The sequence below is a fragment of the Aptenodytes patagonicus genome, chromosome 1, assembly GCF_965638725.1.
Source record: "Aptenodytes patagonicus chromosome 1, bAptPat1.pri.cur, whole genome shotgun sequence".
In the NCBI taxonomy this organism is placed as follows: Eukaryota; Metazoa; Chordata; class Aves; order Sphenisciformes; family Spheniscidae; genus Aptenodytes; species Aptenodytes patagonicus.
The window spans coordinates 141,119,960-141,144,344 of NC_134949.1; the positions used below are offsets into that span (position 1 = coordinate 141,119,960).

Sequence of the window (24,385 nt, forward strand, 5' to 3'; positions counted from 1 at the left end):
CCTTTTGGGGGATTTGTGTTAAAACACACACAAATCTAATCCTGCCATCCTGTCTGGCTTTATCAAGGTCACTGCAGTTTGAAGAATATTTAAGTATTGCATTGGTGAGAAAAAACCCACTACATCTGTAATACACAGAGTATCTTGTTTCGGGTTTTAACTTGCCTTTTTCTTGCAATTTCTTATTTACTGCTGGATTTTGGAAGCCATCTCAAAGTGCTCAGAGGTGGCCTGTTCCAAGCACTGACTTATTTCAAATGAAGTTGCCTTTAAAACATCGTAGCTTGTTCCTTCAGTACTAAATCATCTTACAAATGAACTGAATGAGGATTGTAAACTTGATCATTTTGTGCTACATAGTCAAGGTTGATAAAGACAATGTTCTGCTGTTACTTGCAAGATTTAAGGCGTTTAATTATGTATTTTACTGACAAGCTTTTTTAATAAATATTTAGAAAGCAGTTGAAAAATAATTTGTTTGCTGCCTTAACTATTTTCTGCTTTTTTTTTTTTTCTGCTTCATGACATGTCTTGTTTTAGGATGCTAAAGTAAGTTTATTCATACTCTGGATACTAGACCAGTTTGTTTCCATAAGGACACAGTATCCCTTTTTATGTACTGTGATATTATTAATAATTATGGAAAAGGACAGCCTAATGTTTCTAATTAAACTACTGTTTCTTTTCAGATGCTATAGGAATAATGAATACAAAACTGATGATAACCCTTTCGAATTTTGTATTCAACAAATTGCTCTGAATACAAACAAAGCTTTTTAAGATGAGAATTAACCTGAAACTTTATGCCTGGTGTGGAATAATACAATTCCAATCCTGGCAATTCCTCCGCTTCTGTGGGGGTCGATTTATCGACACCAGGTGTACCAAGGTACCTTGACCTGGTTTGAACTAAGGTTTTTTACACCGGTCCTACACACATGAACTAAGCATGGGACCGGTGTAAAAAAATCTAGGCTCTTTATTAAAGAGCTGAAGGGATACTGTATCTTAGTTGCATCAGTCATTTCATTCACCCGTTTACTCAGTCTTCCCTAACTGATTTTTGAGACCCATGAAACAATTCACCACAAAAATCACTGACTCCATTGCAAGATGCCTCCCCATCCCTCCCCAGTTCATATCTCTGTTACTGGGTTGTGATTTGTTCCCTGCTGGTACATCCGAATTGCTTTATTTTTATTGCGCTTAAGGGCAATAAAATCTGTCAGCTATTCCTGTGAACCGTGACAATCTAATTAACAGCTCTTTGAGAAGTGCAGCTAATACCATGTTTACAAACTGCAGTACTCTTATATTTTCATGTCTTCTAGCTTTTCTTTTTTAATTAAGCATCTTTCGTATTAACTCATGTCTGGTACTGTTCAGTGGAAGCACAGGGTCCATTTACCACTGTCTCACATTTTCCCTCCGTAGGAAGCAGAGACCCCACGTAGTGTACTTGAAGAAATTGGATTGACATAAGTCTTCACTTCAGCTGATGACATCTCAGTGTTTCATACTGTAAATGTTCACTGCCTTCATTGTAATGTTTAGCTAATGGTGTAAGATGCTGTTTGTCAGTATTACTGTTTTGCTAAGCTGCTTCATTCAGGCCTACAAGAAAAATATTCCTTTGAAAAGGGAACCAGGAACTGAAGTCCAAAAATCATAAATGAAAGGGAATTAGATTTAAATTGACTCAGTGTCTCCCTTCACTGCATTTAGGGGAAGATTGCATTTGACTTCAATAAGTGTACTGTTTTTTATAAGCAAACTTGACTTCAGGAAATAAATGTATCATTATGACATAGCATATCTAAATGAAAAGAAACTACATGGACAACTCCAAATACGAAATGTTACGGTGTAGAAATTGTGTTTATGCAACCAAAGACTTTTGTTCATCGACATTTTAGTCACCACTTGTGATAATTCTGCTTATTTCAGTTGATGCATAAAGATTGGAAATACCTGTTTACTCCTGAATTTGTCATTATACCAAAGAATCCTGTTAGGATCTGCATATCAAACTGGTAAAAACTGTTAAGGCGATACTGCTTTTTGCAAGAAAACTGCAAACTGATCGACTCACTAGAAATGAAGGTGTATTTAAGTGTAGCTACCTTGAGCAAAACTGTGCGAGTTACTATACTAAAAAGGGAATGCATGTAGCAAAAAAAAAAAAAAAAAAAAATCCAAATAAGGAAACTCTTTTTAGATCTGATATTAGCTTGCTCTGAACATAAACACAAGAAAGGAGATAGGCTTCCTGGCTGTACAGAGAGGTGCATAATGAAAATTGGATACTTTTGAAGATGGGAAAGAAGGAGCTTTACGGAAGGGACTTCTCATTATTTTCTTTCAAACTCTTCAAATTAATTTGTATTTATTGGTGGTTTATAGTTATGCTTTAATGGGTGTATAGGTACCTTTAAAAAAAAAAAACCACCGCACTAAGTGTCAATGTCATTTTAACTGCTTTTCTTGACTTGCACCTTTTAAGGTGTGGCACATCCTTTACAAAACACCTGTGTGATGTACAGTTGAACCAACTACTTTGCAGCGAGAGCTTTTAAATATTAGATTTGTATAGTAGATTCACTGCAAATCACGTGAAGTGATAGCAAGTAATATTTTGACACTTCTAGCAGACTTTCAGTAATTATAAACTACACCTGTTTCACTTGAGGAGATTCAATTCATGTATGTTTTTGAGTTTTGAGGAGGTAGTGCCACACTTTGGAGTAGCCAAGTTCTGCGGTGCGTCGGCACGGTCCCTGAGGCGGCGGGGCTGTTCCCCTCTCCTCCCTCCCCATAACTTGGCTCTAGGAGTCGGTGTTTTGGCTTGTTCACTTGAGTAAGTAGTGCTGCGTTTTCACAGAACTTGGCTTTGGCGTTGTTGCTGGAAGCAGTCGCGCACTGCTAGCGCAAGCATTTACACGGCCATCTGGAGAGCTAGGCTGTGGGCTTGATGCGATCTATGTTAAATTTCACCCACCAGGAAGGGCTCGGCGTGGCCCCTTGCAAGTCCCCCGATCCAGACCCCAGTATAAATGCTTGTGGCAGCAGAAGGGCTGGCTGGGGCAGGCGTGGGTCTGCAGGCTTCTGTGGCAGTGCCAGGCTGGAGCCTGTGAACTCGGTGTTAGAACTTGTCTGCTTGGGCCCTTTCTGGGATTTAACCCCACCCGACTGCCGGAGACCGTTTGTAACCTAGGGCACGCAAAAGCCGTGGTGTGCGTTTCCCCAGCGCGGAACGTGCAGGGATAGATGAGGTTCAAGTGGTAGCAGAATGACCCCGTGCGTGAGATTGAAGTGGTAGAATTACCTTAAGGCAAACCCGAAGCGATTTTCTATGTATTAAACATGTTTTTAAAGTTTACACTGTCACTTGTATGTGCTCGGCTGGATTAAGCTTTGTTGTGATTGTGACAAATAAACTGTTCGACCTCTGTCTGTCACATTGGTTTAGTTGTAATAAATGTCCATTTTTACACCATTGCTTTGTGTTTATATGTAATTAATTCTGGTTTCTGCGGAGGAAAGAAGAGGCTACTCAGTGCTAGCTTAAAAAAAAAGGGAAATTTTATTACAGTGCTTAACCTGTTCTTGAGCGCTTTATTAAAAAATGTGAGTATACCGTGTCCAAGATTAGTTATTTACATCCATTTAAATTGTACAGAAAGCAATAAATTAGCAAGTTTTGGGAAGGCTTACCACATTAAACATGAGATTTATTAAAGCGTATGTTAAATTGATGCGGTAGTGCCACTTCATTTGAAAATTAAAACAAACCACATGTTGATTGAGAGAGGGTTCTGGATAATACAAACTCCATATTCAGTTCCTTAAATGGAATTACCAGCAAGTCAATGCAACATTCACGATCCTAGTCTCAACCAAAAATTTCTCAGATTAATCTGTTCTTCAGCTTTCTAAAAGAACTGAGCTGGTTGATGTTATCAGCAAAAGTATGGGGAAAACTTACCATCTTAGGGCATTTCTTCAATATGAAATGAAATTTCATTTCTTAGATTTCCTACCTTAGGGGGAAGAGGCGGGGGGGGAGCTAAAGAATCAATTAGAATTTCTGGATTGTTTAGGCAGGTGATTGTTGGCTCGAGCGTCTTCTTCACTGAATCTTAGTCTTTAACTTGGAGAGGCCTTCCTAAACGTCTGCTGTGCCTTTGGAGTTAATGCCGTGATGGCTGTCGCCCTGTGGCTGCCTTTAAGTTACCCTGTGCCATGGGTTATGCTTGTACGGCTTGCTTTGTAATCAGTCTCGTAGCTCACTGAAGTGTAACGTGTCGATGTTGTATCTTTTTTTTTTAAATCAGAGATAGATACTGAATTCGGCTGATACGTCAGTGCTGAATAGAAGGATATGTGCAATAATAGGGGTTTATTTTAATTACAACACACTTACAGTGAAAGCAAAATCAGCCCCGCTCTTTAGGTGATGTAAGAAAGTAAATTAAGCTTTTAAATTATTAACTAGCATCGACTTCCATGTTTTCTAAGAAGTGCTGATCCAGGACAGGAAGCAATAGCATCTTTAAGCAGGCTCTTGCATTTCTTTTGAAAAAATGTTATTTAGCGCACAGGAATGTCACTGGTAAACCTCAGGGCCATTTCTGATACGCTGAATGTGGTAATGCAAAACTGAATCTGAGAAAGACGCGCTTTTGTCAAAGGACATAAAGCTGGGAAGTTACTTAGGGTGCACTTCAGACCGTCCGCCCTATAAGCAAGGGACGGGCCAGAGAGGAAAGGCCTTTTCATGTGTGCTCGTTCCCCCCTCCGTAACAAACGAAAGCCTTGCGTTCAGCATGTGGACCCGTGCTACCCCTTCTCGCCTCCCCCCCCACCCCACCCGGTGATGGTGGGTGGCTGCTCCGGACAGGCAGAAAGGGCAATCGCGTGGAAGCAGCCGCCAGCCAGAACTGGAGGGCATGCTGCTGCGAGGGGGGCAAGCCCGCTTCCCAGCTGCCCAAGTGCTGCTGGGCAGTAACGCTTAACTGCCTGTGCTTACAGGAGTTCCCACCACGCTGTCACTATTCCCCCCTTCTGCCACTGGAAAAATGCGACCTTGCTGCCCGGCTCGGCTGCGTTCCTCCTCCCGCAGGAGAAGGGTAGGAGCAGCGCCTGCTCCCCATCCCGACTGAAATGAGCTGCCCAGCAGGCCCTGGCGGGGGGACCCACTGCTGCCCGAACCAACTTCTTGCAGCTCTGTGTAAATGCCCGCTTTTATAATCGCTCTAAAGCACCTCGCAGAATCCACAACTGAAAAAAAAAGAATTTTGAAAGCCACTGCTTTTAAGCAGTCATTGAAAACGAAACAAAACTTGGCCAGTATTAATTCACTTTATAAAGCCCTTTTCTGCAGAATACGCAGAATAACACGCAGTGAGAACAAGCTATTCCTTGCAAATTTAAATCCTTTCTGTGTTCTTCTGGGGCTTCTCCCCTTTGGAAAAAAAAGAATTGAGCTTAACATTTAAGAACTTCTAGTCTCTTTGTCTCTTCAGAATAAATAGCTCACTCGGCTAATAAGGAAACACAAAACCATGCATATAACGCTACTTAAGATTATGAAGTAGGGAAACAATACTGAAATATATGAACTCTGAAGTTAGAAAACTGGTTGAATTCATGCTAACAAATGCAAACTAAATGTAGGATCTACAGCACTCAATTTCTGTGCAATAAACAGTCTGCATGTGGAAGTGAATGATAATCACAGCTACCAGTCCTACACTGCACAGGTACAGCCAGTAAGTTCGGGTCCAGACCTAAAGAAAAAAAAGCTGAAGCTTCAGCCATTATAGTAGCAGAAATAAAGTATATTTAAATTTTTACATGCACCTCTGAGCAAGTCGTCTTTTTTAAGAACTTTTTTTTTAAAAAATACAGCAGCTCAGCTTCCCAGATCCCATTACAAAACCGTGGGGACAAGGAGCCCGATATTACCTGTGGAATTCTCACATGGGTCTTAGTCGGCACTTGGTTTCTAATCCTACAGCGGTCTGCTTTGCTTCTTTCACCCGACTGGTCACAGCTTCCCACCACCCATTCCACCGCTTCTCTTTGAGCCCGGTAATGGGTTTCGCTCAGATAACGCTCAGAGAGAGCGTGACGCGGGACGTACAACGGACTACAGATGGCATAGGTCAACTCTTCCACCCGAGAGCCTTAACCAGCAGGCTAGCTGACCAGCATGAGCTGGGGGGCGCAAGGCAGCACCAGTGAAAGGAAGATGTCATTGGCCCGTTGGTGGTGCGTCTCCGCAAGTAGGGAATGCCAGTTCAATTCTGCTCCAGGGAACTGAACCGGAGTTCGCCACATTCTGCACAAGTGACCCAACTAGACAAGTGAGCATCTATGAAAAAATAGAAACCCAGGGGAAAAATCTGTCTGTAAGGTCTAGTCAGAAAAAGATACATTATGAGAAACTGGCGGTCACACATCTCTCAAATATAATTTAAAACTTGGTGCTGTCTACCCTTGGAAAGATGCCTTTCAAACAAAGTTATTATTTCAAAAGTTATGCTATTAAATTACAGTTCCTACATCTGTTAATAACTAAAACATTTAATCAAATTAACTAAGCTACAATTCTGCCTACAGTTATGACAATATATAGTGAAAGTCGGGTTTGAACTGAACATCAATATATAGCACTTTTGTTGTACTACTCCGTATCGGACAACAGTTACACATGAAAGAAGGAAAATGTATAATCAGCATGCTAGGTGCAGTATGCGTTTAGAAAAGCAAAAATATATATATTATATCCAGGAGCAATGTTCATTCACTCTTAACTATCCTGGGGGAAAAACATTCTTGCTGTGAGGAATGCTATCGTAAAGTTGGGATATCCAGATTTTCTACGGGACTTTATGTTGTATTGTTGGAGTCATAACAACTGTCTGTTTGGGAGCGCTTCGTGTCTGCTTTAGGCTTCTAACTTCGGTGGTCTGAACCGTACTCTAAAGGCAGGAGCCCAAGTTCTTTGGAGAGGCTAAAGAGAGGGAGGTATTTCTGCAGACCGTTCAGGGCACCTGCACCTTCAGTGCCACAAACTGCTCTCTCCAGGCGTCTGAGGACGCCTAGGTGCCCAAGTTAAACACCTGATGTTAAGCAGTGTGAAGTACAGTCCATCTAACAGCACAAGTCTTTCATTTAAAAGTGAAGAAATATCTGTAAGGATTTATCTAATTGCAGGTACTTTGCTAATACAGCTGTCACGTCAAAAAGGTTTTGTCCCGATAACTTCATTTTTACGTACCCTACTCTCCACCTGGACTGTGGGGAAGTTAGGCAGTAGGGTGCCTTAAACTGTTTGTAAAATAAGCCTAAAAAGGCTTTAAGTCAAGTCCTCCTCTCCAAAAAAACCTTAAGTATTGTTTCAGGTGTAAAACCTTCCGTTTCTTTAGCCACTCTGCAACCATCTTGAGCCTTCACAACTACATATATGCATCTTCAGCTACCAGATGTACGCTTGTCCACCGCTCCATCCCAGGTTAGGCAGGTTGTTTTCAACTACAAATGGTATGCAACCAAAAGGTATGCAAAGTATTTTCTATCCTCACTCGAGGATTACAAGTGCAAGGTCTCCACTCTTACTTGAGGATTAAGGTACTGAATAAATGGATTGTTTTTCTGTGTACTTCCTACTTGGTTTTAGTCTACCGCAATCCCTACAGGCAATCAGCTCAGCAGCTCAGTCAGGGGAGAGAGAAAAATCCAAGACTTATGACCACAAAGCTCCTACTGGGCAAGCATTGTACAATCAAACAGTGATGCCTTTTAGATCCCTTTTCTCCAACTCATGATTATATTTCCTTTGTCTAGAAAGAGCTTTCTCATCAACAGACGGAAAATATAAATGGCAGTCTTCTACACAGACTTCAATTTGCAGTACGCTGTGGTGTGAATTTACAGCACACTGGCTGTTCTGTACTAACTCCTTACAGGGACAGTAAACACTTAACACACACATAACACAGAAATAAGCATATACCAAATAAGCTTTACTTCTCTTTCTATTTGTACTCGGTATGCATCCAGATGTTGCAGCAGTTCAGAGGGACAGAATAGCTAGAGTACTTGACATTCACACCTTATATAGGACTTAAACTTTTAATTTTCTGAAGCTCGGCACACAATAAACTAGGTTCCTTTATTAGGAAGAAACATTTTAATGTGCAAGAACACTTTATTTGAAACTCAAATATAACTGGTGCCCTACTGGAAAGATTTCTTTGTCAGCTCTATGTTTGATCAATTAGCAACTTCTAAAAGTAATTCTCACTTTGTTTTGGGAGTTTCACTATTTTTTCCTCTGCTGCTCGATCTCTTTTTACCCCTGCTCCGGGATCGAGAGGAACTCCGACTTCTGCTCCTACTGCGTGTTCGACTATGACTTCTGCTGCGACTGCGGCCTCTCCTCTTTCTCCCCCTGCTGCGAGACCTCCTCCTTTCTCGACTTCTTGACCTGCCAGACCGGCGCCTCCTCTTGTTTTTGCGGCGATTCTTTTTTCTCTCAGATTCTCCATTTCTGCGGTAAGAATGGTCTGGGCTTGGGCTGCCCCTTCTCCTTGACCGGCTGTAATAGTCATCACGATGGCTCGTTCTGTTTCTCCTTTCAGAGTTTTTAGACAACTGATTAGTCCGTTCAGGAGAAATACGTATGTCTCTATTGGCCTCCCAAAACTCATTGTTTGGATTTTTGAATACATGAAGAAAGTTGCAGTGTTTCCCTCTTGGACACTTCTGCCTTTCAAATAAGCCTGCAACAGATTAGGGTTTGCTTTTTTATGAACCGGACCCGTTAAATCTCTTTCTTCATTATGTACCTACTGGAAAAAAACTTACTAAACTGAATTTTGCTTCTTCAAACAGGAAAACATGCATCTGACCACCGATCGATTTAATTCACGCAAGATTATTTTTCAATATGTACTTTTCTTGGAATTAACTTTTTAACACCTGTGAAGGTTTTAGCTTAAAACGATTTTCATAAATAATTTTACTACCTTAATCTAAGAACGTAAATATAGATAAGTCAAATGTGATAGTTACTGCTAAGAACTGTTGATGGTTCAGAAACTGCTGCTGCTTTTTAAAAAGAGATAAATTACTACTTCCTGTAGTTCCACCTTAAGTTTATTATTTCCAAAGCTAGGATCCAAACTTTCTTTTCCAGTCCAAGGCAAATCCACTAGAATGATTCAGACGCTTACGTGACATGGTATGGATATTCCCTTTCTTTCACAGATCTACACAAGCAAGTTAGCACATTTGTCTTCCAAACAGAAATGAACTGCAACATTAGGCAGATCTGAAAGCTACAGGCTAATTCCCTCTTTTTCACTTCCGTAAGTACTCTTTCAATAAAACACATTCTCTTTTCCAAGTGTGTATGTGACTCACCACATATAGCAGTTTTCCACCTTGTCACAGGACAAAATTCACAATGAAGCTGTCGGCCTGCATACCATCGTCCACTGAATAAGGCAAGAGCTGCCTGACAGTCCTTCTCCCTTTAAAAAGTAAAAATCACACATCACATTATCGTCATACAATCATTTAAGATGTTACTTACCAATTCTAGGCTCCCATTACAGTATGGGAACGAATCACTTGGATTATAGAAATAGTGTTCACAGTGCTAAAACTTAGTAAGACTGCAAGTACTTACGACTGATACTGGACATACACATTTCCTCGCAGGTGAGGCTCATAGTTGCAACTGACCTAAGGGGATGGAAACATTAAGTTAGTGCAACAGGTGGTTTATGCTATACAGCAGCTCACGCACGTGGAGATGGCAGCCATTCCGATTTTTGACAGCTCATCAACATGAACTTACATGTGATTTTCTTCTGAACACTTAGTTTTAGCCAAATAAAAGGTTTTGAAGGGGAGGAAAAAAAAAAAAAGCCCTTCTGGCTTATGTTTGACTGTTTCCAGCATTATGCTTTGATTAACACTGGGACCTCTGCTTCATTCGCTCCACAAGACAGCTTGTACTCAATTGTCTCGCACTTGTCTGGGCCAGCCCTACTATGCGACAGCCAAATCCTGCTCTGAAAACAATTAGTAGTATCCTCATGTGGAAATGCGGGATTCATCATGGTAAGAGAATCTTTAGAGCAATTTCGCTTCACAGCATCCCTGTGAGATGCTGAAGTCACTAGCTTTCACTGTACAGTTCTGAAACACCTTTTTTTCATAATAATTTAGCATTCAAAGTGTATCTAAAGCTCTCAAAAACACACACTTTAACTTCCAAAAAGCTTGTTGCTAGTTACAAAGGATTCTGAAACAGGCAGGCCCAAGCAGGCTAGAACCCAGTTCTCCAGGGCAGAACCGTGAGCCCAGCCTCTTTTGCCCCCAGGCCTCTTCCCATATCCGCACCAAATGAGGCAAGTGGCTCCTTTCATCACTGAACCCTGACTGGCCCTCAGAGAATACCTCTCTGTGCACCGGGTTAGGCAGGGGCTTCAGACACGACAACAAGCAGTTGTATAGTTAAGTTTTACCGAATAAGCAGTCAAACTATTTGAGATAAACAACGTCAACACAAGAAGAAGCAAGAATGATTTCACCATGGACACTTCTGGCTGGGAAAAGAAGTGTGTTTTGTAAGGATTCTGGAGTAGCTTCCCAGAAAGAAAAGCAAGAATAAAACCTTGGGCTACACTGGAAAGGGAAGTCAGCTGGAAGAGGGGTGTGTATAATCTGATTCTAAACAGTAGCAGAGACTCAACTCAGTCACAGCTAAGATCCCTGCAGCCAACATGTAATTTCTAAGCATCTCTAGTATAATGAAAATGCCCATGGGAATCGTATTACAGTTGCACAATTACTTCAGAAGCTAAGAAATGCCACACCAAAAACTCTTGCCCCATTACTAGTCATAGGGATCCAAGTATGTGCAACTTAGCACAGCTGCATATAACAACGATACAAAGTCGAGGATCTGAGTTTGATGGTAACACAGCATTTCAACCCACGCTCCATTGGGAATCTACATCCCGTCTTCTAGGATGGAGCACAGCTTGCTAATATCCCGTGAGTCAAAATATGGAGGGGATAGTCCTCCAAACAAGTGAAGGTTTCTTATCTATAAAGCTCATTATACGACTATTGAAAATTCACTTTTTCTACTTCCCTCTTGCTTGAAATGCTAATACAGTCTCAGTTCTGAGGCAGCTGTCAGTAGACGGAAACAAAAGGAGAAAAGGCACTGCGTGCCTCCTGGTGACTGCAGGAAAACACTCAGAAATGGCAAGCAGAAAGGGATGCTGCAGTAGGTTCTGCTACAAGGAGATTTCACCATCCAAGCTGCAACATGGGATGGTTAACACACATCATTCATCTCCAAGGTCTCCATCTACAGGTCCCCCATAAGAAATTATAATATAAATGGGAAAAATTCAGCAAAGAACATTCAGCAAACCAAACGCAGAAACTACGGATGGATGACAAATTGCTACACCATTTACGTAACTTACCTTTTTACAATTCCTCCTACTGAAATATCTACTACCTTTTCAGTTCATTGTCATTACATTTTATTTTATCCAACCAGTCCTAAAATGACATTGTTTGGGTGTACACCTCAAATACATTTTATACCCCCACTATTTCATTCCTTAGGCACAAATACAGTAGCCCAGATATATTTATATTGTCTAACAGTCTTAGCTGACCCTCTGGGGCTTATCACGGGCTAAGTAAAAAAAGGACTGTGACCTAAGTTGACTGTTGAGCAGTATGAATAACTTGCAATATAAAAGCACAAGCTTTTATAACAGCTCAGGGGGAACGGGAGAGAAGATTCACCCAGAGTAAGACAATGCTCTGTAACAGCAGTGCCAAGTTTACTGGTGACATGAAAGATGCACCAGTTTTTGCTGTAAGGACACTGTATAGTTCTCTCATGTACATGGGATTTAGCTAGGGCATGCTGGACACAATTCCTGTTAAGGCTAGTAAAACACAACTTACGGGGTATATGTTACATATTTAACAAGCTATTACACTCAGATGCATACCTTGAATTGAACAACCTTCCCCACGTTCTGAAACTCGGGGAGCACGTCTTCATAGAACTCCAGGAACTGCTGGTAGGTCTCCTCGTCACTGTACTCGAGACTCGCGTCCGTGTCATAGTCATCTCTCCGGCACTGCTCCATGCCAAAAGTAATGAACATCCCTCGGACGAGTAGTGTCTTACTAGATGTTGGATAGTTATGCTTGCGAGAACACCTGGACATTTATAGTGAAGAAAGAAAAGTGAGAAGATTGGCACTTTCAGCAGAAGATGCACTTGTTGAAACTTCAAACACTTGCCATTTTGAGTAACAGCTATTACAAAAAAAAAATCCATTAGTGGAAGATCAACATATTTCAATTATTAAAACAAATCTTTGGAAGTGAGTTTGTGTATAATCTTAACACTTTCTGTCATGCATAAGTACATTCTTGCTGAAAAAGGCACATCTGCAAAAGCTATAGATACCAGTAACAAGAGCTAAAGTAATTTCTTTTAGGCTACTGGGGTTAAATGTGTTCTCTATTTCTGAAGGGCTTTACAGAAAGACTACTGACAATCTTTTAAGACGTTTTAAAGCAAATCCCTGCTCTTCTTTTTGCAAACTGAACAACTTTTACTGAAGTTGTTCTCATCATATGGGGGAGTGGGGAGGGAGGGAAAACACGTTTAGACCTGAAGTTGGACGAGTCCGAGATCGGTATTTTTTCCACTTCTAAAAAAATGCGTCTTGTAAGTAAGTCTTATCTTAATCTGCATCTTCTCGGCAGCCATAAAAGTATTCGATCTCCCTCACCATCCATCATATTCAGGCTACCTCCCTCACATGCTGAAATACGGTTCTTCCCCACAAACCTTTAGATTCAGTAAGAACATAGATGTTAGCCTCCATGTTTATTTCACTGTGCTTTATGATCTCCATTTCAAACACTTCCCCGAGCAACTGGGTCATGCACTCTCCAACACATCTCTCCTTTTCATGACATGATCAGAAAAATAGTCAGACTAGTCTACTCTCTTTATCTAGCACTGGCAAAGCACAGACAAATTGGAGGGAGGTCAGGTCTCAAAATGGGCAATTACAACCTAGACTTAAGATAGGAAGTTTCTTTCTGCATCCAGTCAGTCAGAAATTGACTCTCACTTTCTGGTTGGCACCTTAGACTTCAAAAAACAAAACACCAAAACTAAAACTGGAGACAATTAATTTGATTTTTTTTTTTTTTTTTTTTTTTACATTTTAGAAGCTGCCTCATTTCACTGTTCTATTTGAATGATAGAACTCAAAATATTATACCCAACCAATATTGTCTGTACAAAAATGAATATAGCACATGACAGAACAAAAGGATCCCCAAGGAAAATGGATGACCCAAAATCCAGTATTACTACAAAATATTAGTGTTTGAATTACTGGGGAAATTAGTAACAGTGAACTCAGCCACTTTTAGCTTCTTCGAGACATAGTGAGCTTTGACAAGATTCAACAATTACTTTATTGATAACACCGGCTCTCAATTTTTCACTGCTGTGGTCCATTTCAGCCTCCAACCCATTCTTCCAGTCCTTATCCTAGCTGTATCTCAGTCCTTCAATTTAATGTCAACACCAGAGGTTAAAGTGACCAGCATATGAAGGAAGCAGGTATGTGAGGAGGAGGAAGGAAGACAAAGGAGAGGCAGCTGAGATCGACAACCACAGGTGAGAGAAGGGCAGAATATGATGTTTCTCAGTATTTATCTACGAAGCCTATTCATAGTTCAAAGCAAAACTGATTTTTATCCAAGCCATTATTAATCCAAGGAGGTAACCTCCATTAAAAACCACTGAAATAAAAATACTGTGAAGATTACAAAGAACTAAACATTTAAAAAGCAAAAATGCTGCCTGCAGTGAAATAGCTGGCCAAAGTTTTCTTTAGGAATTCAACACATATTTCAGAATAGAGAAAAGATGTGGACTTGAAGCTTCCACAGAGTTGAATTATCACATAATTATCCACAATATACATCACACTAAAACAAATTACTTCTAGGATAAAGAAAACTGCAATAGATGGACCACACATGTTTCAGTGATACAAGTTAGTAAAATAGCCTTACTAGTTTATGCTGAAGATTCATGTACTAAGTATCAAGTCTTTCCCTGCTGAGCTATTTTTCCTCCTTAACACACACAAAAATTCAGGGATTTTCTAGCCAGATGCTGCATTTGGGTCATCATCTGTAATGGTCACCAATGAACCTGTACTCCATGAATCCATTTATACTTTTGGCTTCCTCTAAGTCCTCTGGCAACAAGTTTTGCCATTTCTTTCATATGAGAAAGTACTTTTTTTTTTTTTTTTTAAAGCTGGTAAACACTCAGGGACACCTAATTAAACTATTTCATAGTAAATGCAAATAATCCTCCCCATCCTACTCATGAGTTCAGTGTTCATCTACCAGAGCCCTCTTCCACATCTCTTTGAAAGTAGAGTCTAGACTAGTTAGCCACTCCTCCTACAGGAGCTGTTCCTCATCTCTGATCATCTTCTCGTCCTTCTCTCTTCTTGCCTTTTACTATACTTCCTTTCCGAGATAGGGCACCCGTAAGAGTATTAAAAAAAAAAAAATCAAGAATGAACGTATCACACATTTAAACAGTAAACAAACAGGAGAATTCTGGGAGCTACACAGCAGCTTTCTCAACTGTGCAGATGTACCTTAATTTGCTTTAGTCCATTTGAGATTTGATTTTATTTTTCAGAAGATGCAGCATATACAAATTAAACAAGATAAAAGACAGTATCTGATATATCAGGCCTGTACTAATAGCAGAAATCAAGTATATTCTGTCTGAATGTATCTGTGCATGTGTCATAGCTAAGGAAAAGTCAGTTTGACCAATGTAACCAGAATGCACCATCAATAATATGCCATTTATAACAATAAACAGTTCAATTCCAGCCAGGCAACGCTTTTGCTCTCAAGGTCTCGTTCCATCATGAAAAACCGAACCACATCCAAATACATGAAACTAACTCATATAGCAATTTTTCTTCAGTTTGCATACGACCTAATGAAGTTGCTTCCCTTTCACCTCTCCAAAACACTTCTATGCTGGTAAATATTCAATTGATTACCTATCTCCAAATCGGCAGGAACCTGTTTTAATATAGAATGGGCAATTCGCTCTATCCTTCTCTGTTCCTATATTCTCGGGGGGCTCTGGGTTATGCCAGGTCACACCATTCTCCAGCTGTGGAAAAAACATTAAGATACACAGAAGTTAGAAAAGAATAAAGAAATGTAACGTCAAAATAAAACTACCAATTAAATCCACATGCAATTATGAGCACTGTGTTACTACAAGGCAAGCTGAACCTATTTTAAGCATTATTTTATAAAGCTGCCCAGTGCCTTAGGTCTCTGGTGAGGAAAACCTCTTTTCTTGATAATTGTTCAGTTTTAAGAACAAGTCTATATTCATGATTTCTTTTTAACAACAAACAAAAAAAATCACAAACTGGATGTTTTCTTTTGCTAAAGGAAAAGCTTAAGATTTTATAACCAAAAGAGTTGCAATAATATTTGCTCCTCAAACGATTTCATTTGTCATCTACAAGAATTACAAATATTGGGACAGATTCCTTCCATTCAGGCAAGCCTGTTACCTACTTCACTCCAGGACCCACTGAGCAGTGCTTTATACACCTGGCAGATAGAAAGCTAGGATTATTTACTTACTTGTCTTTGCAACAGCTCAAAGCTCAGTAAGATTATCACTTTTTATGCAGCTAGAAAAGGCTAAAATAAAAGTAACCTGCCAAAGGCCAGAATTAAAAAAAATTAAATTCGTAGTTAGCACTGGAATTAAAAGCCTCCACACTGCTCATCTCGGGCCATTAAGATTTCTTTAATTCCAAATGGAATTATCAAGTTGCAAGCACTGACTGACTACAAACAGAATACACATTTTAAAAAGGGAATTTTCATTTTGTTAGCCAAAAGGATAGTCAGCTTTACAGGTCTAAGTTCTTGTTTTAAATCAACTGAAAACTCTGTTTATTTACAAGCAGCATTTGACCCTGCTACCAGTTCTGTTCATGACCCTCAGCCATAATTTTCTTTCAACAAAACAGCACTGTCACTTCAACAGTAAGTAACTGACCCCTGAACTGATACCATAATGAAGTTTCTAACATACCACATTTCTGCCTATTCCCTTGCCGAAATGGCTGCTAATACATCTTGAGCTCTGGGCAGGTGATAGTTCAGAGCATTTTTCTACCCATATTATGAAATAAAAGAGTTAAGATTCCCTACCTAAAAAACTGTTTAAGCATGATTTGGAACTGAATGCTACTCCAATGTAGCTATGGCAATCAACATACAACGGGTTAATTAAGTTAAAACTTAATTTTCAGATTCATGCAGTGGCTTAAGCAGAGCAAGAGTCTTCACAAGTTTAACCATATGACAGGGATAAAAAGCCAAATTATTCTTTAAGGCAACAGGAAAGGCTGAGTTCATCCTCTCTAAGATTCAAATGAAGACTGCAGTTTTCTTTACTACACACTGCCAGCTTGAGATCTGTGCTCTTCCAGGCACCAGAGCAGTCAGCTTCTCCCTCCCCCACCTTTTTTTTTTTTCCTTCTTAAGGATCTGTGCCCTCCTCTACTGCTGAATCCTTTTATTTAGAGCCTGCCATCTGCTTAAAAATACAAGTTTGTCTTGCCACCCAGAAGGACTGACAGATTTATTTAGAATTCTAATTCACAAATAAACCATCATGCGTAGTGTTTTTTTAACAGCACACAGCAGTATTTTAACTCAGATCTCCTGAACAGGAATGAGTATGCACAACTGCACTGCCACCAACCAGCCAGAAATACGCTTAATTATGTTCCACCCAGTAAATAATTGTTTACAGCTCATGCAAGCCACTTCATATTAAATTTATTCAGGCCATTAAGTTCTTGAGAGCAGATGGACAACACGCTAGAAGGCAAACACCGGATGGCAATTAAATTACTTTTCAGTTCTTTTTCAAAAAGTCTCTGAGCATACCTGGCTTTCAGCTTGATCCAGCATCCTCTGCACAGCTGCCTATAAATGGTGCAAACACAGGACTAGTGAAAACCCCGAGGACACGCAAAACATCTGGTTTCTTTAGTTAAGAACCTAATTTACAATACTCAATGATTATGCGTAATAAAAGTTTGATGGGGTTTGCTTTAAAAACCAAGTTTTTCTTTTGCTCTGTAGCAATTCATGTACTACAAAGCTGTTAAAGGATACATCAGACAAGACCCTCATGTAGATGATTTTCTAATCTAAATGCTAGACAACTTAGAAAGTTTCATTTTCTTCTTTTTTAAAACTATCACTGAACTACTGAATACTTAAATATATCTCCTGCTCTAGTACTCAGTCTGGTTACAGTTCAATTCATAGTCATTTAGTTGCACTAAACTTTTTAACTTAGAATGTTCTATGTAACACAGAAAAACACATTGCTTAGTGAGCCTCTGTTAAAGCAAAACTTAAAACTTAAGAAACTTTAATATCATAGTTCACTTTATCTAGCCTTCCAAATACAGGAAAACAATAAGGATACTCTTTCCCTTCCTTCTTCTAAGTGGGCTGAGCAAAACAATAAAGTCACTCTCCAGACCTGGCTGGAAATTAGTTCTAACAAATTATTCTAGGAAGTTCCAAGAAAAAAAGACATTTACACATAACCAATACAAGAAAATACGCGAGTACTGTTCTAATTTGGAAGATAATTAATTAAATTAAAAAGGAGGAAGAGCAAATAAAAATAAAAAAATGCAATCCAAGATGAGGACCCAGACAGCATCTGGTACTAATCATCAAGTATGTCAGATACTATCCACCCTATTAAATAAATAAATAGATAGATAGAAAACCAAAACCATCAAACCAGAAAATCTATTTTCTCATCTCAGGGAGGAAAAAAAAAATATTTTTTTAATCAGTAAGTCAGAATTTGAATAAACTGCCATTTCAAGAGACAGGCCAAATCAATTGAACAGCTTTCCGCTGCTGAAATGGGTGGCTCCGCTTCCAGCTGGGTACTCGGTTTCCCTCTGGGTGCCTGTCAATGCCCTCTGTGAGCCAATTTTGCTCACTAAACCAGCAAAATAGTAACCCAGAAAAAAACCGACACAAACAAACCAACAAGCGGCTTCCATCTAGTTCAGGGAACCAAATTAGCCCACTGAGGGCTTGGACAAACCCAGACACAAGGAGAGGGAAGGAACAAAATCCTGCTGTTAGCATGGTTCAACTCTCTTGGAACTATATCTCAACCTTAAATAAAGGACGCGACCATCATTTTCTCTCCCTACTCTGCGAAGAGAGAAACAGACACTCCACAGAAGAGGAAGTAAGACAGGAAATACAACAACTGCTGTTCTTTTTCATTCCTTGTGCAAGCTTTACACAATCAGTGACACAACCAACTATTAAATGCAGGAGACAATACTGTTTGCTCCTGTCTCTTCTCCTGCTGTGGCTACCAGACAGAGTAGCAAGACACCTCCCAGTGAAATGACTGGAATCTTTTGTGATTGTGGAGAAGCTAAAATGACCGGATCCTAGAAAGCTGCAATCACCCTTTACTGGCAATAGGCCAGTCCTCACATTGGATTTCTGTACAGCACATCTCACATCCAGGTCATTCAACTTCTAAAACTTAAGAAGAATGTATTGTTAACAGAAATGTTATCAATGACTAGTATCTTCAGCATCATTTTTTTCCTCCACCCAAGGAGCTCTGAAAAAAAGATACGTCCTGTTGGATGAGTCAGGTAAAGAAGAGCTGTAATATATCTTTTGATTAAGAACTGTGTTAAGGAACAGCAGCAATGTAATTCCATATTCCATATCCTCATTGGGCATTTTCTTCAACACTGACTGTGTTCAGCTGGGACATTAAGTAAGGATTATCTTTAACGCATGATGCAAAAAAATGCACATATCAGAACCTGCATTCACAGCATGCCTTTGTACTTAACTGCTGTAAAAAATTACATACTACGAACAACCAGATGCATTAAAACTAGTTACCCTTCTAGGCATATGGATTCACTAGATCCTCTTTAACAGTGAGTAACAGTTTCAGGAATTTAGACAGAATGGAAAGAAGTAACTAACACATTTATACGTTTGCTAATTTGAACAAAATCCCTCTTCAACATGCAGACTGTTGCATCTGATAATGTAAGAGGATATGTAACATGTTTATCCTCCCACTGCCAGGAATCACCTCTCTCTCTCTCTTCTCCTGTTGCTTCTGCTGTGCCACTTCTCTCTCTTTTCTTTGCTGCTCTTCCCATTCTTCTTTGATCTTCCTCTTTATGATAAAAAAATATTTTAAAAAATTATTTAAGGAAACAAATGCTTTATAATCAGTCAAATTCAAAACACTACCACATTGTATTACAACTCCTTGACCATTAAGTTTTCATCCAGTCATAAGCAACTACATCTCTGGACAAAAACCCTTTTAGAGAGTCTTTTTTTTCTTTTCCAGTTTTGCTCTTCTAGAATGGAAGAAAGAAGAGCTTATGCTTTCAAACGTACCAACATCAAGAAAACTGGGTCCGCTACAGAACAGTAAAAAATACTACACTAAGTCTACCTTATTGCCAGGCACAACAGTAACGCTCAGTTTATACATCACCTCTTCTTCTTCTTGACGTTTTCTTGCAGCCTCTTCTTTTTCTTTCTTAAGCTTGAACTCTTCCTGGGCCTTTTCTTCTCTCAGCAACCACTGCTCATGTAGTTTTTGTCTACCAAGGAAACCAGATACCACTTAGACAAAATTTAATGACTACCCACAACCGATGCCATTGTCATGCATACAATTCAAAAAGGATTCTATTTTACAGAATATACTGAAACTTTTCAAAGTATCAAAATGGAATTGACTACAAATGTATCTACTGCATATACGCCATTTTCTAGATTTTTCACCTTTCTGCCTCAAGTTTTTTTTCTTCTTCTTCTTCTTCCTCCTCCTCTTCTTCCACTTCCTCCTCTTCCTCCTCAGACACTGATTCATCTTTTTCTGTAGCTTCTGAGAAAAAACACAAAACAACGCATCTAAATAACTGGATGTTATAGTCAGCAAAGATACACAAAATTATATCCTTTTAAAAAATGAAAAGAAAAAAAAAAAAGAAAAAAAAAGACTCGCTACTAGTTCCACTGACAATACAAAACACTTCACAGTTACCTGAGTCTCTTAGTTTGGCAAGCGCCTGCCGCTTTTTTTTTCGCTTTTCTTTCTTCAGAATAGCTCTATATTTTTGATGGCTGAAGATGAGAGAATATTTTTTACGTTAAAACAGCCAAACAAAGGATTTTTACTGTCATACATGCACTCAATTTACATCAGCAGTACAAAACCCCACAAACTGCAAAATTAACAGCTATTCGTATGAAACAGTAACTCTACAGGGACATCTGACACAACACTGAAATCTGTAGCTATGCTGTTAGAGCTGCATGTGGACAGCAGCAACGATCACATTTGGACACAACACAGAGGGTCTCATCCTTCTTGAGCTCTGCAGTACTTGACGTTATCACCAACTCCATGAAATCTCCCTTAGTTCCTGAAACTTGGTCACTAGGTAAGATTAGGGAGAAAAATCTGGGTATCTCCTACCCTGTAATTCTGGCACACCTTTTGGCACGTTCTAGTCTTCCTCTCTTTTACAGGGTATGAAATTTTAAGTTCCTTCCCTTCTCCCTTGATATTCTCTACAGGCAGCAGTCCTAATGTAGGGATAACAAAAGCACACTTAACAACGACCACAGATAATGCTCAGGTCTACTCTTCTGCTACTGAAGCTTGGCCAGACTCATCCTTGCTTGTCTGACAGCTCTGCAAGGCTGCCTAGAAACAGCACCATGCTTTCATTATGGTTAAAAACTCTCTTAAGTATCTGAAAGCCTTTTCATATCAACCCCTTTTCTGTCATTTTTCATTCTAGCTCCCTTCTTTCTAGCCAGTTTGTAACAGAAAAACAGGAGGGAGGGATGATCTTCAACTCTTGTCATTCTGCCACGCCAAATATTGACGGGAGATCAAAATCTTCCTGTTTCGCAGTATGTAATTGTAAAAGATACCATAGGTGTAACTCAGACAGCCAAAACCTCACCCACATCTCTAACCCTTCCGTTCAGGGTTACTCACAACCTCACCATTAGCACACCTGTGCATGCCATCAATAACACCGTGGTGGTTATCCCGGCAGCAGAGCGCCTGCCCTCAAAGACCAATGCCTGACTGCATGCTCTGCCCACATCTGAGCCTTCTACCTCTGATCAAGCAAGCCTAGCTACTCCTCCTGTAATGTCACCTGTCTGAAACGAATCTCATCCGCTCGGCAAGTGCCTAGGGCTGACAAGCGAGGATACCTCCTTCCCAGTTCCCAGGCTTTCTTAGGTGCTCTTCAAGGCCAGGGAAGGAAGAGAGAAAGCAACTCCCTTCACTCCCAGGCCACAGCAGCACACGAGGAGGTGGGCAAACAGCTGAAGCGCAAGGAGCAGCAGTGCCCCAGCCACTTCAGGGCTGGGGCTCGCCTCCCCTCCAGCCACACAGCACTGGCGAGCAAGGCCACTCCAGCAAGCCGGGAGCGCGGGCGCTTGCAAAGACTTGGAGGCCTGGACCGGGGATCCCATCATCTGCGGAGGGGGCCGGACAGGGCTCAGCCCAGGCACGCACACGCCGGCTGCCTCCCCGCGCCGCGGCCTTCGCCGAGCCTCACACCGCCCCACGGCCGCTGCCGCTTCCCCCGGGCGTGGGGCGTTGACCCCGGCTCCGCCAGCAGCGCAGGCAGGCGGGCCGCAGCGGAGGCCGCCCGAGCGCGCTCGGCCGGAGCGCAGCAGCGCCGGCTCCCCCCGCGGCCGGGCCGGGCCGGGCCGGGCGGCGGCCCCGGCAGCGCCGAACGCCCCGCGCCGCTGCGCCCCCTCCTCCCGCGGCCCCGCCCGCTTCCGGCCCCGCCCCCCGGGCGCCCCCCGCGGCCCCGCTCGCCGCCCCCCGGTGCCAGGCGGCGCGCCCAACCGCCGCCCCCCATGGGCGCCGGTTACCCCCCCGCCCCCGCGCGCGCGGCGGCGGCCCGTCGGCCGTGGCCGCTGCCGCACGTAGCTGCGCCACTCCCAGGCCCGGCCGCGAGGCGGCCTCAGCTTCGGCCGCCGTGCGGCCGGGCGGTCTCGGCCGGGGCTGGGCCGTGACCCTCCTCGGGGATCCCCGGGCCCTCCCCCTTCCCCCTGGAGGCGGCGGGAGGCCCGGCACCGGCTTCGGCCTCGGCCTCACCTCAACTTCCCCAGAGGGGACTCGGGCAGCAACATGGGCGCCGCCATCTTGCGTTACCAAGGGGATGTCACGTGACCCCACGGCGGAAGGGCGCAAAATCCCTTCCGGCAGCCGAGGGGGGAGCGGCGGCGGCGGCGGCGGCGGCGGCGGGTGGGCGGTGCGAGTGCACGCACGCACGCGCATTGGGGGGCCGTTGGGGAGGCGGGCTCTCGAGCCGTTTCGGGAAGGGCTGCGGCTGCGGCTGCGGCTGAGCCCCCGGCTGAGCCCCCGCTCCCGGAGGCGGGGAGCGGGGCGGGCAGCGCAGTAAGCGGAATGGGACGGTTATGGGGCTGGGTCGTTCGTCGGGGCGGGCAGGCGCCCCTGCCGGTCCCTAGGCAGCCCGGGCCTGGTCACTGAGGAGAGTGCTGGGAGGCACAGGGGCTGGTGGCTTGGGGTCGTGGTCGTGGTTTTTTAGCCGCCCTTCAGCCGGCTGTAGTAACCATCTGAAGCTACAGCCCTGACCGGCTGGATGGGGAATGCGGGGGAAAAGGAAACCAGCTGTGAGTGATTACATAGAGCTGACTAGTACAGCTGCCTTCAGCATGCTTGTACGCTGTCAGAGCTATCTTTGCGCCATTCTGAAAACAAGACCAGAGCAATTCATATGTTAAAAGATGAGATGCAGTGTGTGTTACTCCTCCTGTCAAAAGCATTTAGGATTCTGTGAATGCACCGAAAAGTAGCATTTTAAATTTCAATTTACTAAGCTCTCTTGAAGAAAGACCGGAAAAGGTTCAGTCCACTGAATCTTTCATTGTGATACCTGTAGTTTTCCCAGCCCTTTCGAGTAAAGCAGTGCGTGTGGCGTGCAGTGTCACGGCTAGCCTGGGTTCTTTCTGCACGTGGCGGTGTCCGTGCTATGTGGATGCTCCCCAGCCGTAGCAACTGGCTGCTGACAGCTTGTGCTCTGTACGTTGCATCAGTTACTTTGTGAAGTACCTGTGGAAGTGTGAGGTGTACTACGCCTGCCACGAGGCGAGCTTCTAGGGTGTCTTGGCTGCTGTGGACACAGGCGATGGGTGGCTGCCCTGGCCTACAGCCTCTCAAAGAGTTGAGGGAAGTCCCGGCTCCAGTGTAGCAGGGGAGCACCAGACAGGTATACTGGTGAATTTGACTGACACTGCTGATACATTCTCATCACCACCTCTGAGGCATACTACCTGTCTTGATTATAAACATACTTCATGGCAGGAAATAAGTTACAATGCACAGACCATCACAGATACGATGGGTTGAAATACGCAAGTTGTCAGTAATCAATTCCTCAGCGGCATGCATTATAGATTGCAGCCTTCAGAGGCAATGAATTTGTAGGTTTTATTTGGGCATGTTTTGCATACCCATTAATAATGTACATTGTTTAATAAGATCTCAATTAGTTGTCATAAACCGCGGTGTGGGAGCTTACTTTGTATATACTAGAGGTAGTATATTGTATAAATAGTCTGAGCTGCTGGCGGTGAAGCATACCAGAGCAGCCTTTGTCAAAATCAGACTAATTGACTGTGTTGTTCATTAACAGTGTAATGAGTATCCTCTTATTTATTCTGAAGCTCAGTGAAGTCATTCAAAGCAAGCATGTGACTGCTGTAGTCAGCAGCTACATTTGCTATTTGACCAATGAATATTCAGACCACGACCTCTCTGCTATTACTTAACCATGTTTCAGATTCTAGATTGTCTTTTAAAATGGAGTTGACATCACTATTACTGTTTGCTTGTGCAGAACATACATGTAAGATAACACATAAGTTGCTGCTTCTTAGATACAGGAGATGGCAGTATTGTGCATTTTACAACTGATGAACCATTGACACCCATGAAAGTTTTGAAAAAACACAACCAAATGTGTTTCATAATTCTTATTTCATTAAGGAATTACAACTATAACTTTTCATCCTCCTTTTAACAGAGTAAGTGCTGTAACAACAACCTTCCTTTAAACTATTT

The 24,385-nt window shown here is 42.1% G+C and overlaps 2 protein-coding genes across 4 annotated transcripts in view; one reads left to right on the forward strand and one right to left on the reverse strand.

Moving 5' to 3' along the window:
• Positions 1-3,496, forward strand: part of AP1S2 (adaptor related protein complex 1 subunit sigma 2) — a 33,449-nt gene extending 29,953 nt beyond the window's left edge. For both annotated transcript variants that reach the window (XM_076357082.1, XM_076357081.1), the window contains one exon: positions 1,435-3,496. Coding sequence is in view for 1 of the 2 variants with exons in the window: in XM_076357081.1 (XP_076213196.1) it covers positions 1,435-1,482 (48 nt within the window). In the remaining variant the exon portion in view is untranslated. The remainder of the gene's footprint in view (positions 1-1,434) is intronic.
• Positions 3,497-3,564: 68 nt separating this feature from the next.
• ZRSR2 (zinc finger CCCH-type, RNA binding motif and serine/arginine rich 2) lies at positions 3,565-22,472 on the reverse strand. 2 transcript variants are annotated; one of them, XM_076357062.1, is made up of 11 exons: positions 22,397-22,472; positions 20,309-20,388; positions 20,047-20,149; positions 19,754-19,862; positions 19,337-19,423; positions 17,113-17,151; positions 15,186-15,301; positions 12,063-12,276; positions 9,701-9,756; positions 9,433-9,542; positions 3,565-8,789 (listed from the first exon to the last, which is right to left on the reverse strand). In XM_076357062.1, exons 1-11 carry the CDS (start codon positions 22,441-22,443, stop codon positions 8,308-8,310), a joined length of 1,443 nt encoding a protein of 480 aa, XP_076213177.1. In that variant the 5' UTR covers positions 22,444-22,472; the 3' UTR covers positions 3,565-8,307. The 2 variants fall into 2 exon arrangements, with proteins under 2 accessions (XP_076213177.1, XP_076213185.1); XM_076357070.1 differs by lacking the exon at positions 22,397-22,472 and adding an exon at positions 21,441-21,758.
• Between the last annotated feature and the right edge of the window lie 1,913 nt (positions 22,473-24,385).

Coding starts and splice junctions, on each gene's coding strand:
- ZRSR2 (XM_076357062.1), bottom strand. CDS start 22,443: ATGGCGGCGCCCATGTTGCTGCCCGAGTCCCCTCTGGGGAAGTTGAG. Junction 20,389..22,396: donor TCCCCTCTGGGGAAGTTGAG/GTGAGGCCGAGG, acceptor TCTCATCTTCAG/CCATCAAAAATATAGAGCTA. Junction 9,543..9,700: donor GTGTATGTCCAGTATCAGTC/GTAAGTACTTGC, acceptor TACTTTTTAAAG/GGAGAAGGACTGTCAGGCAG.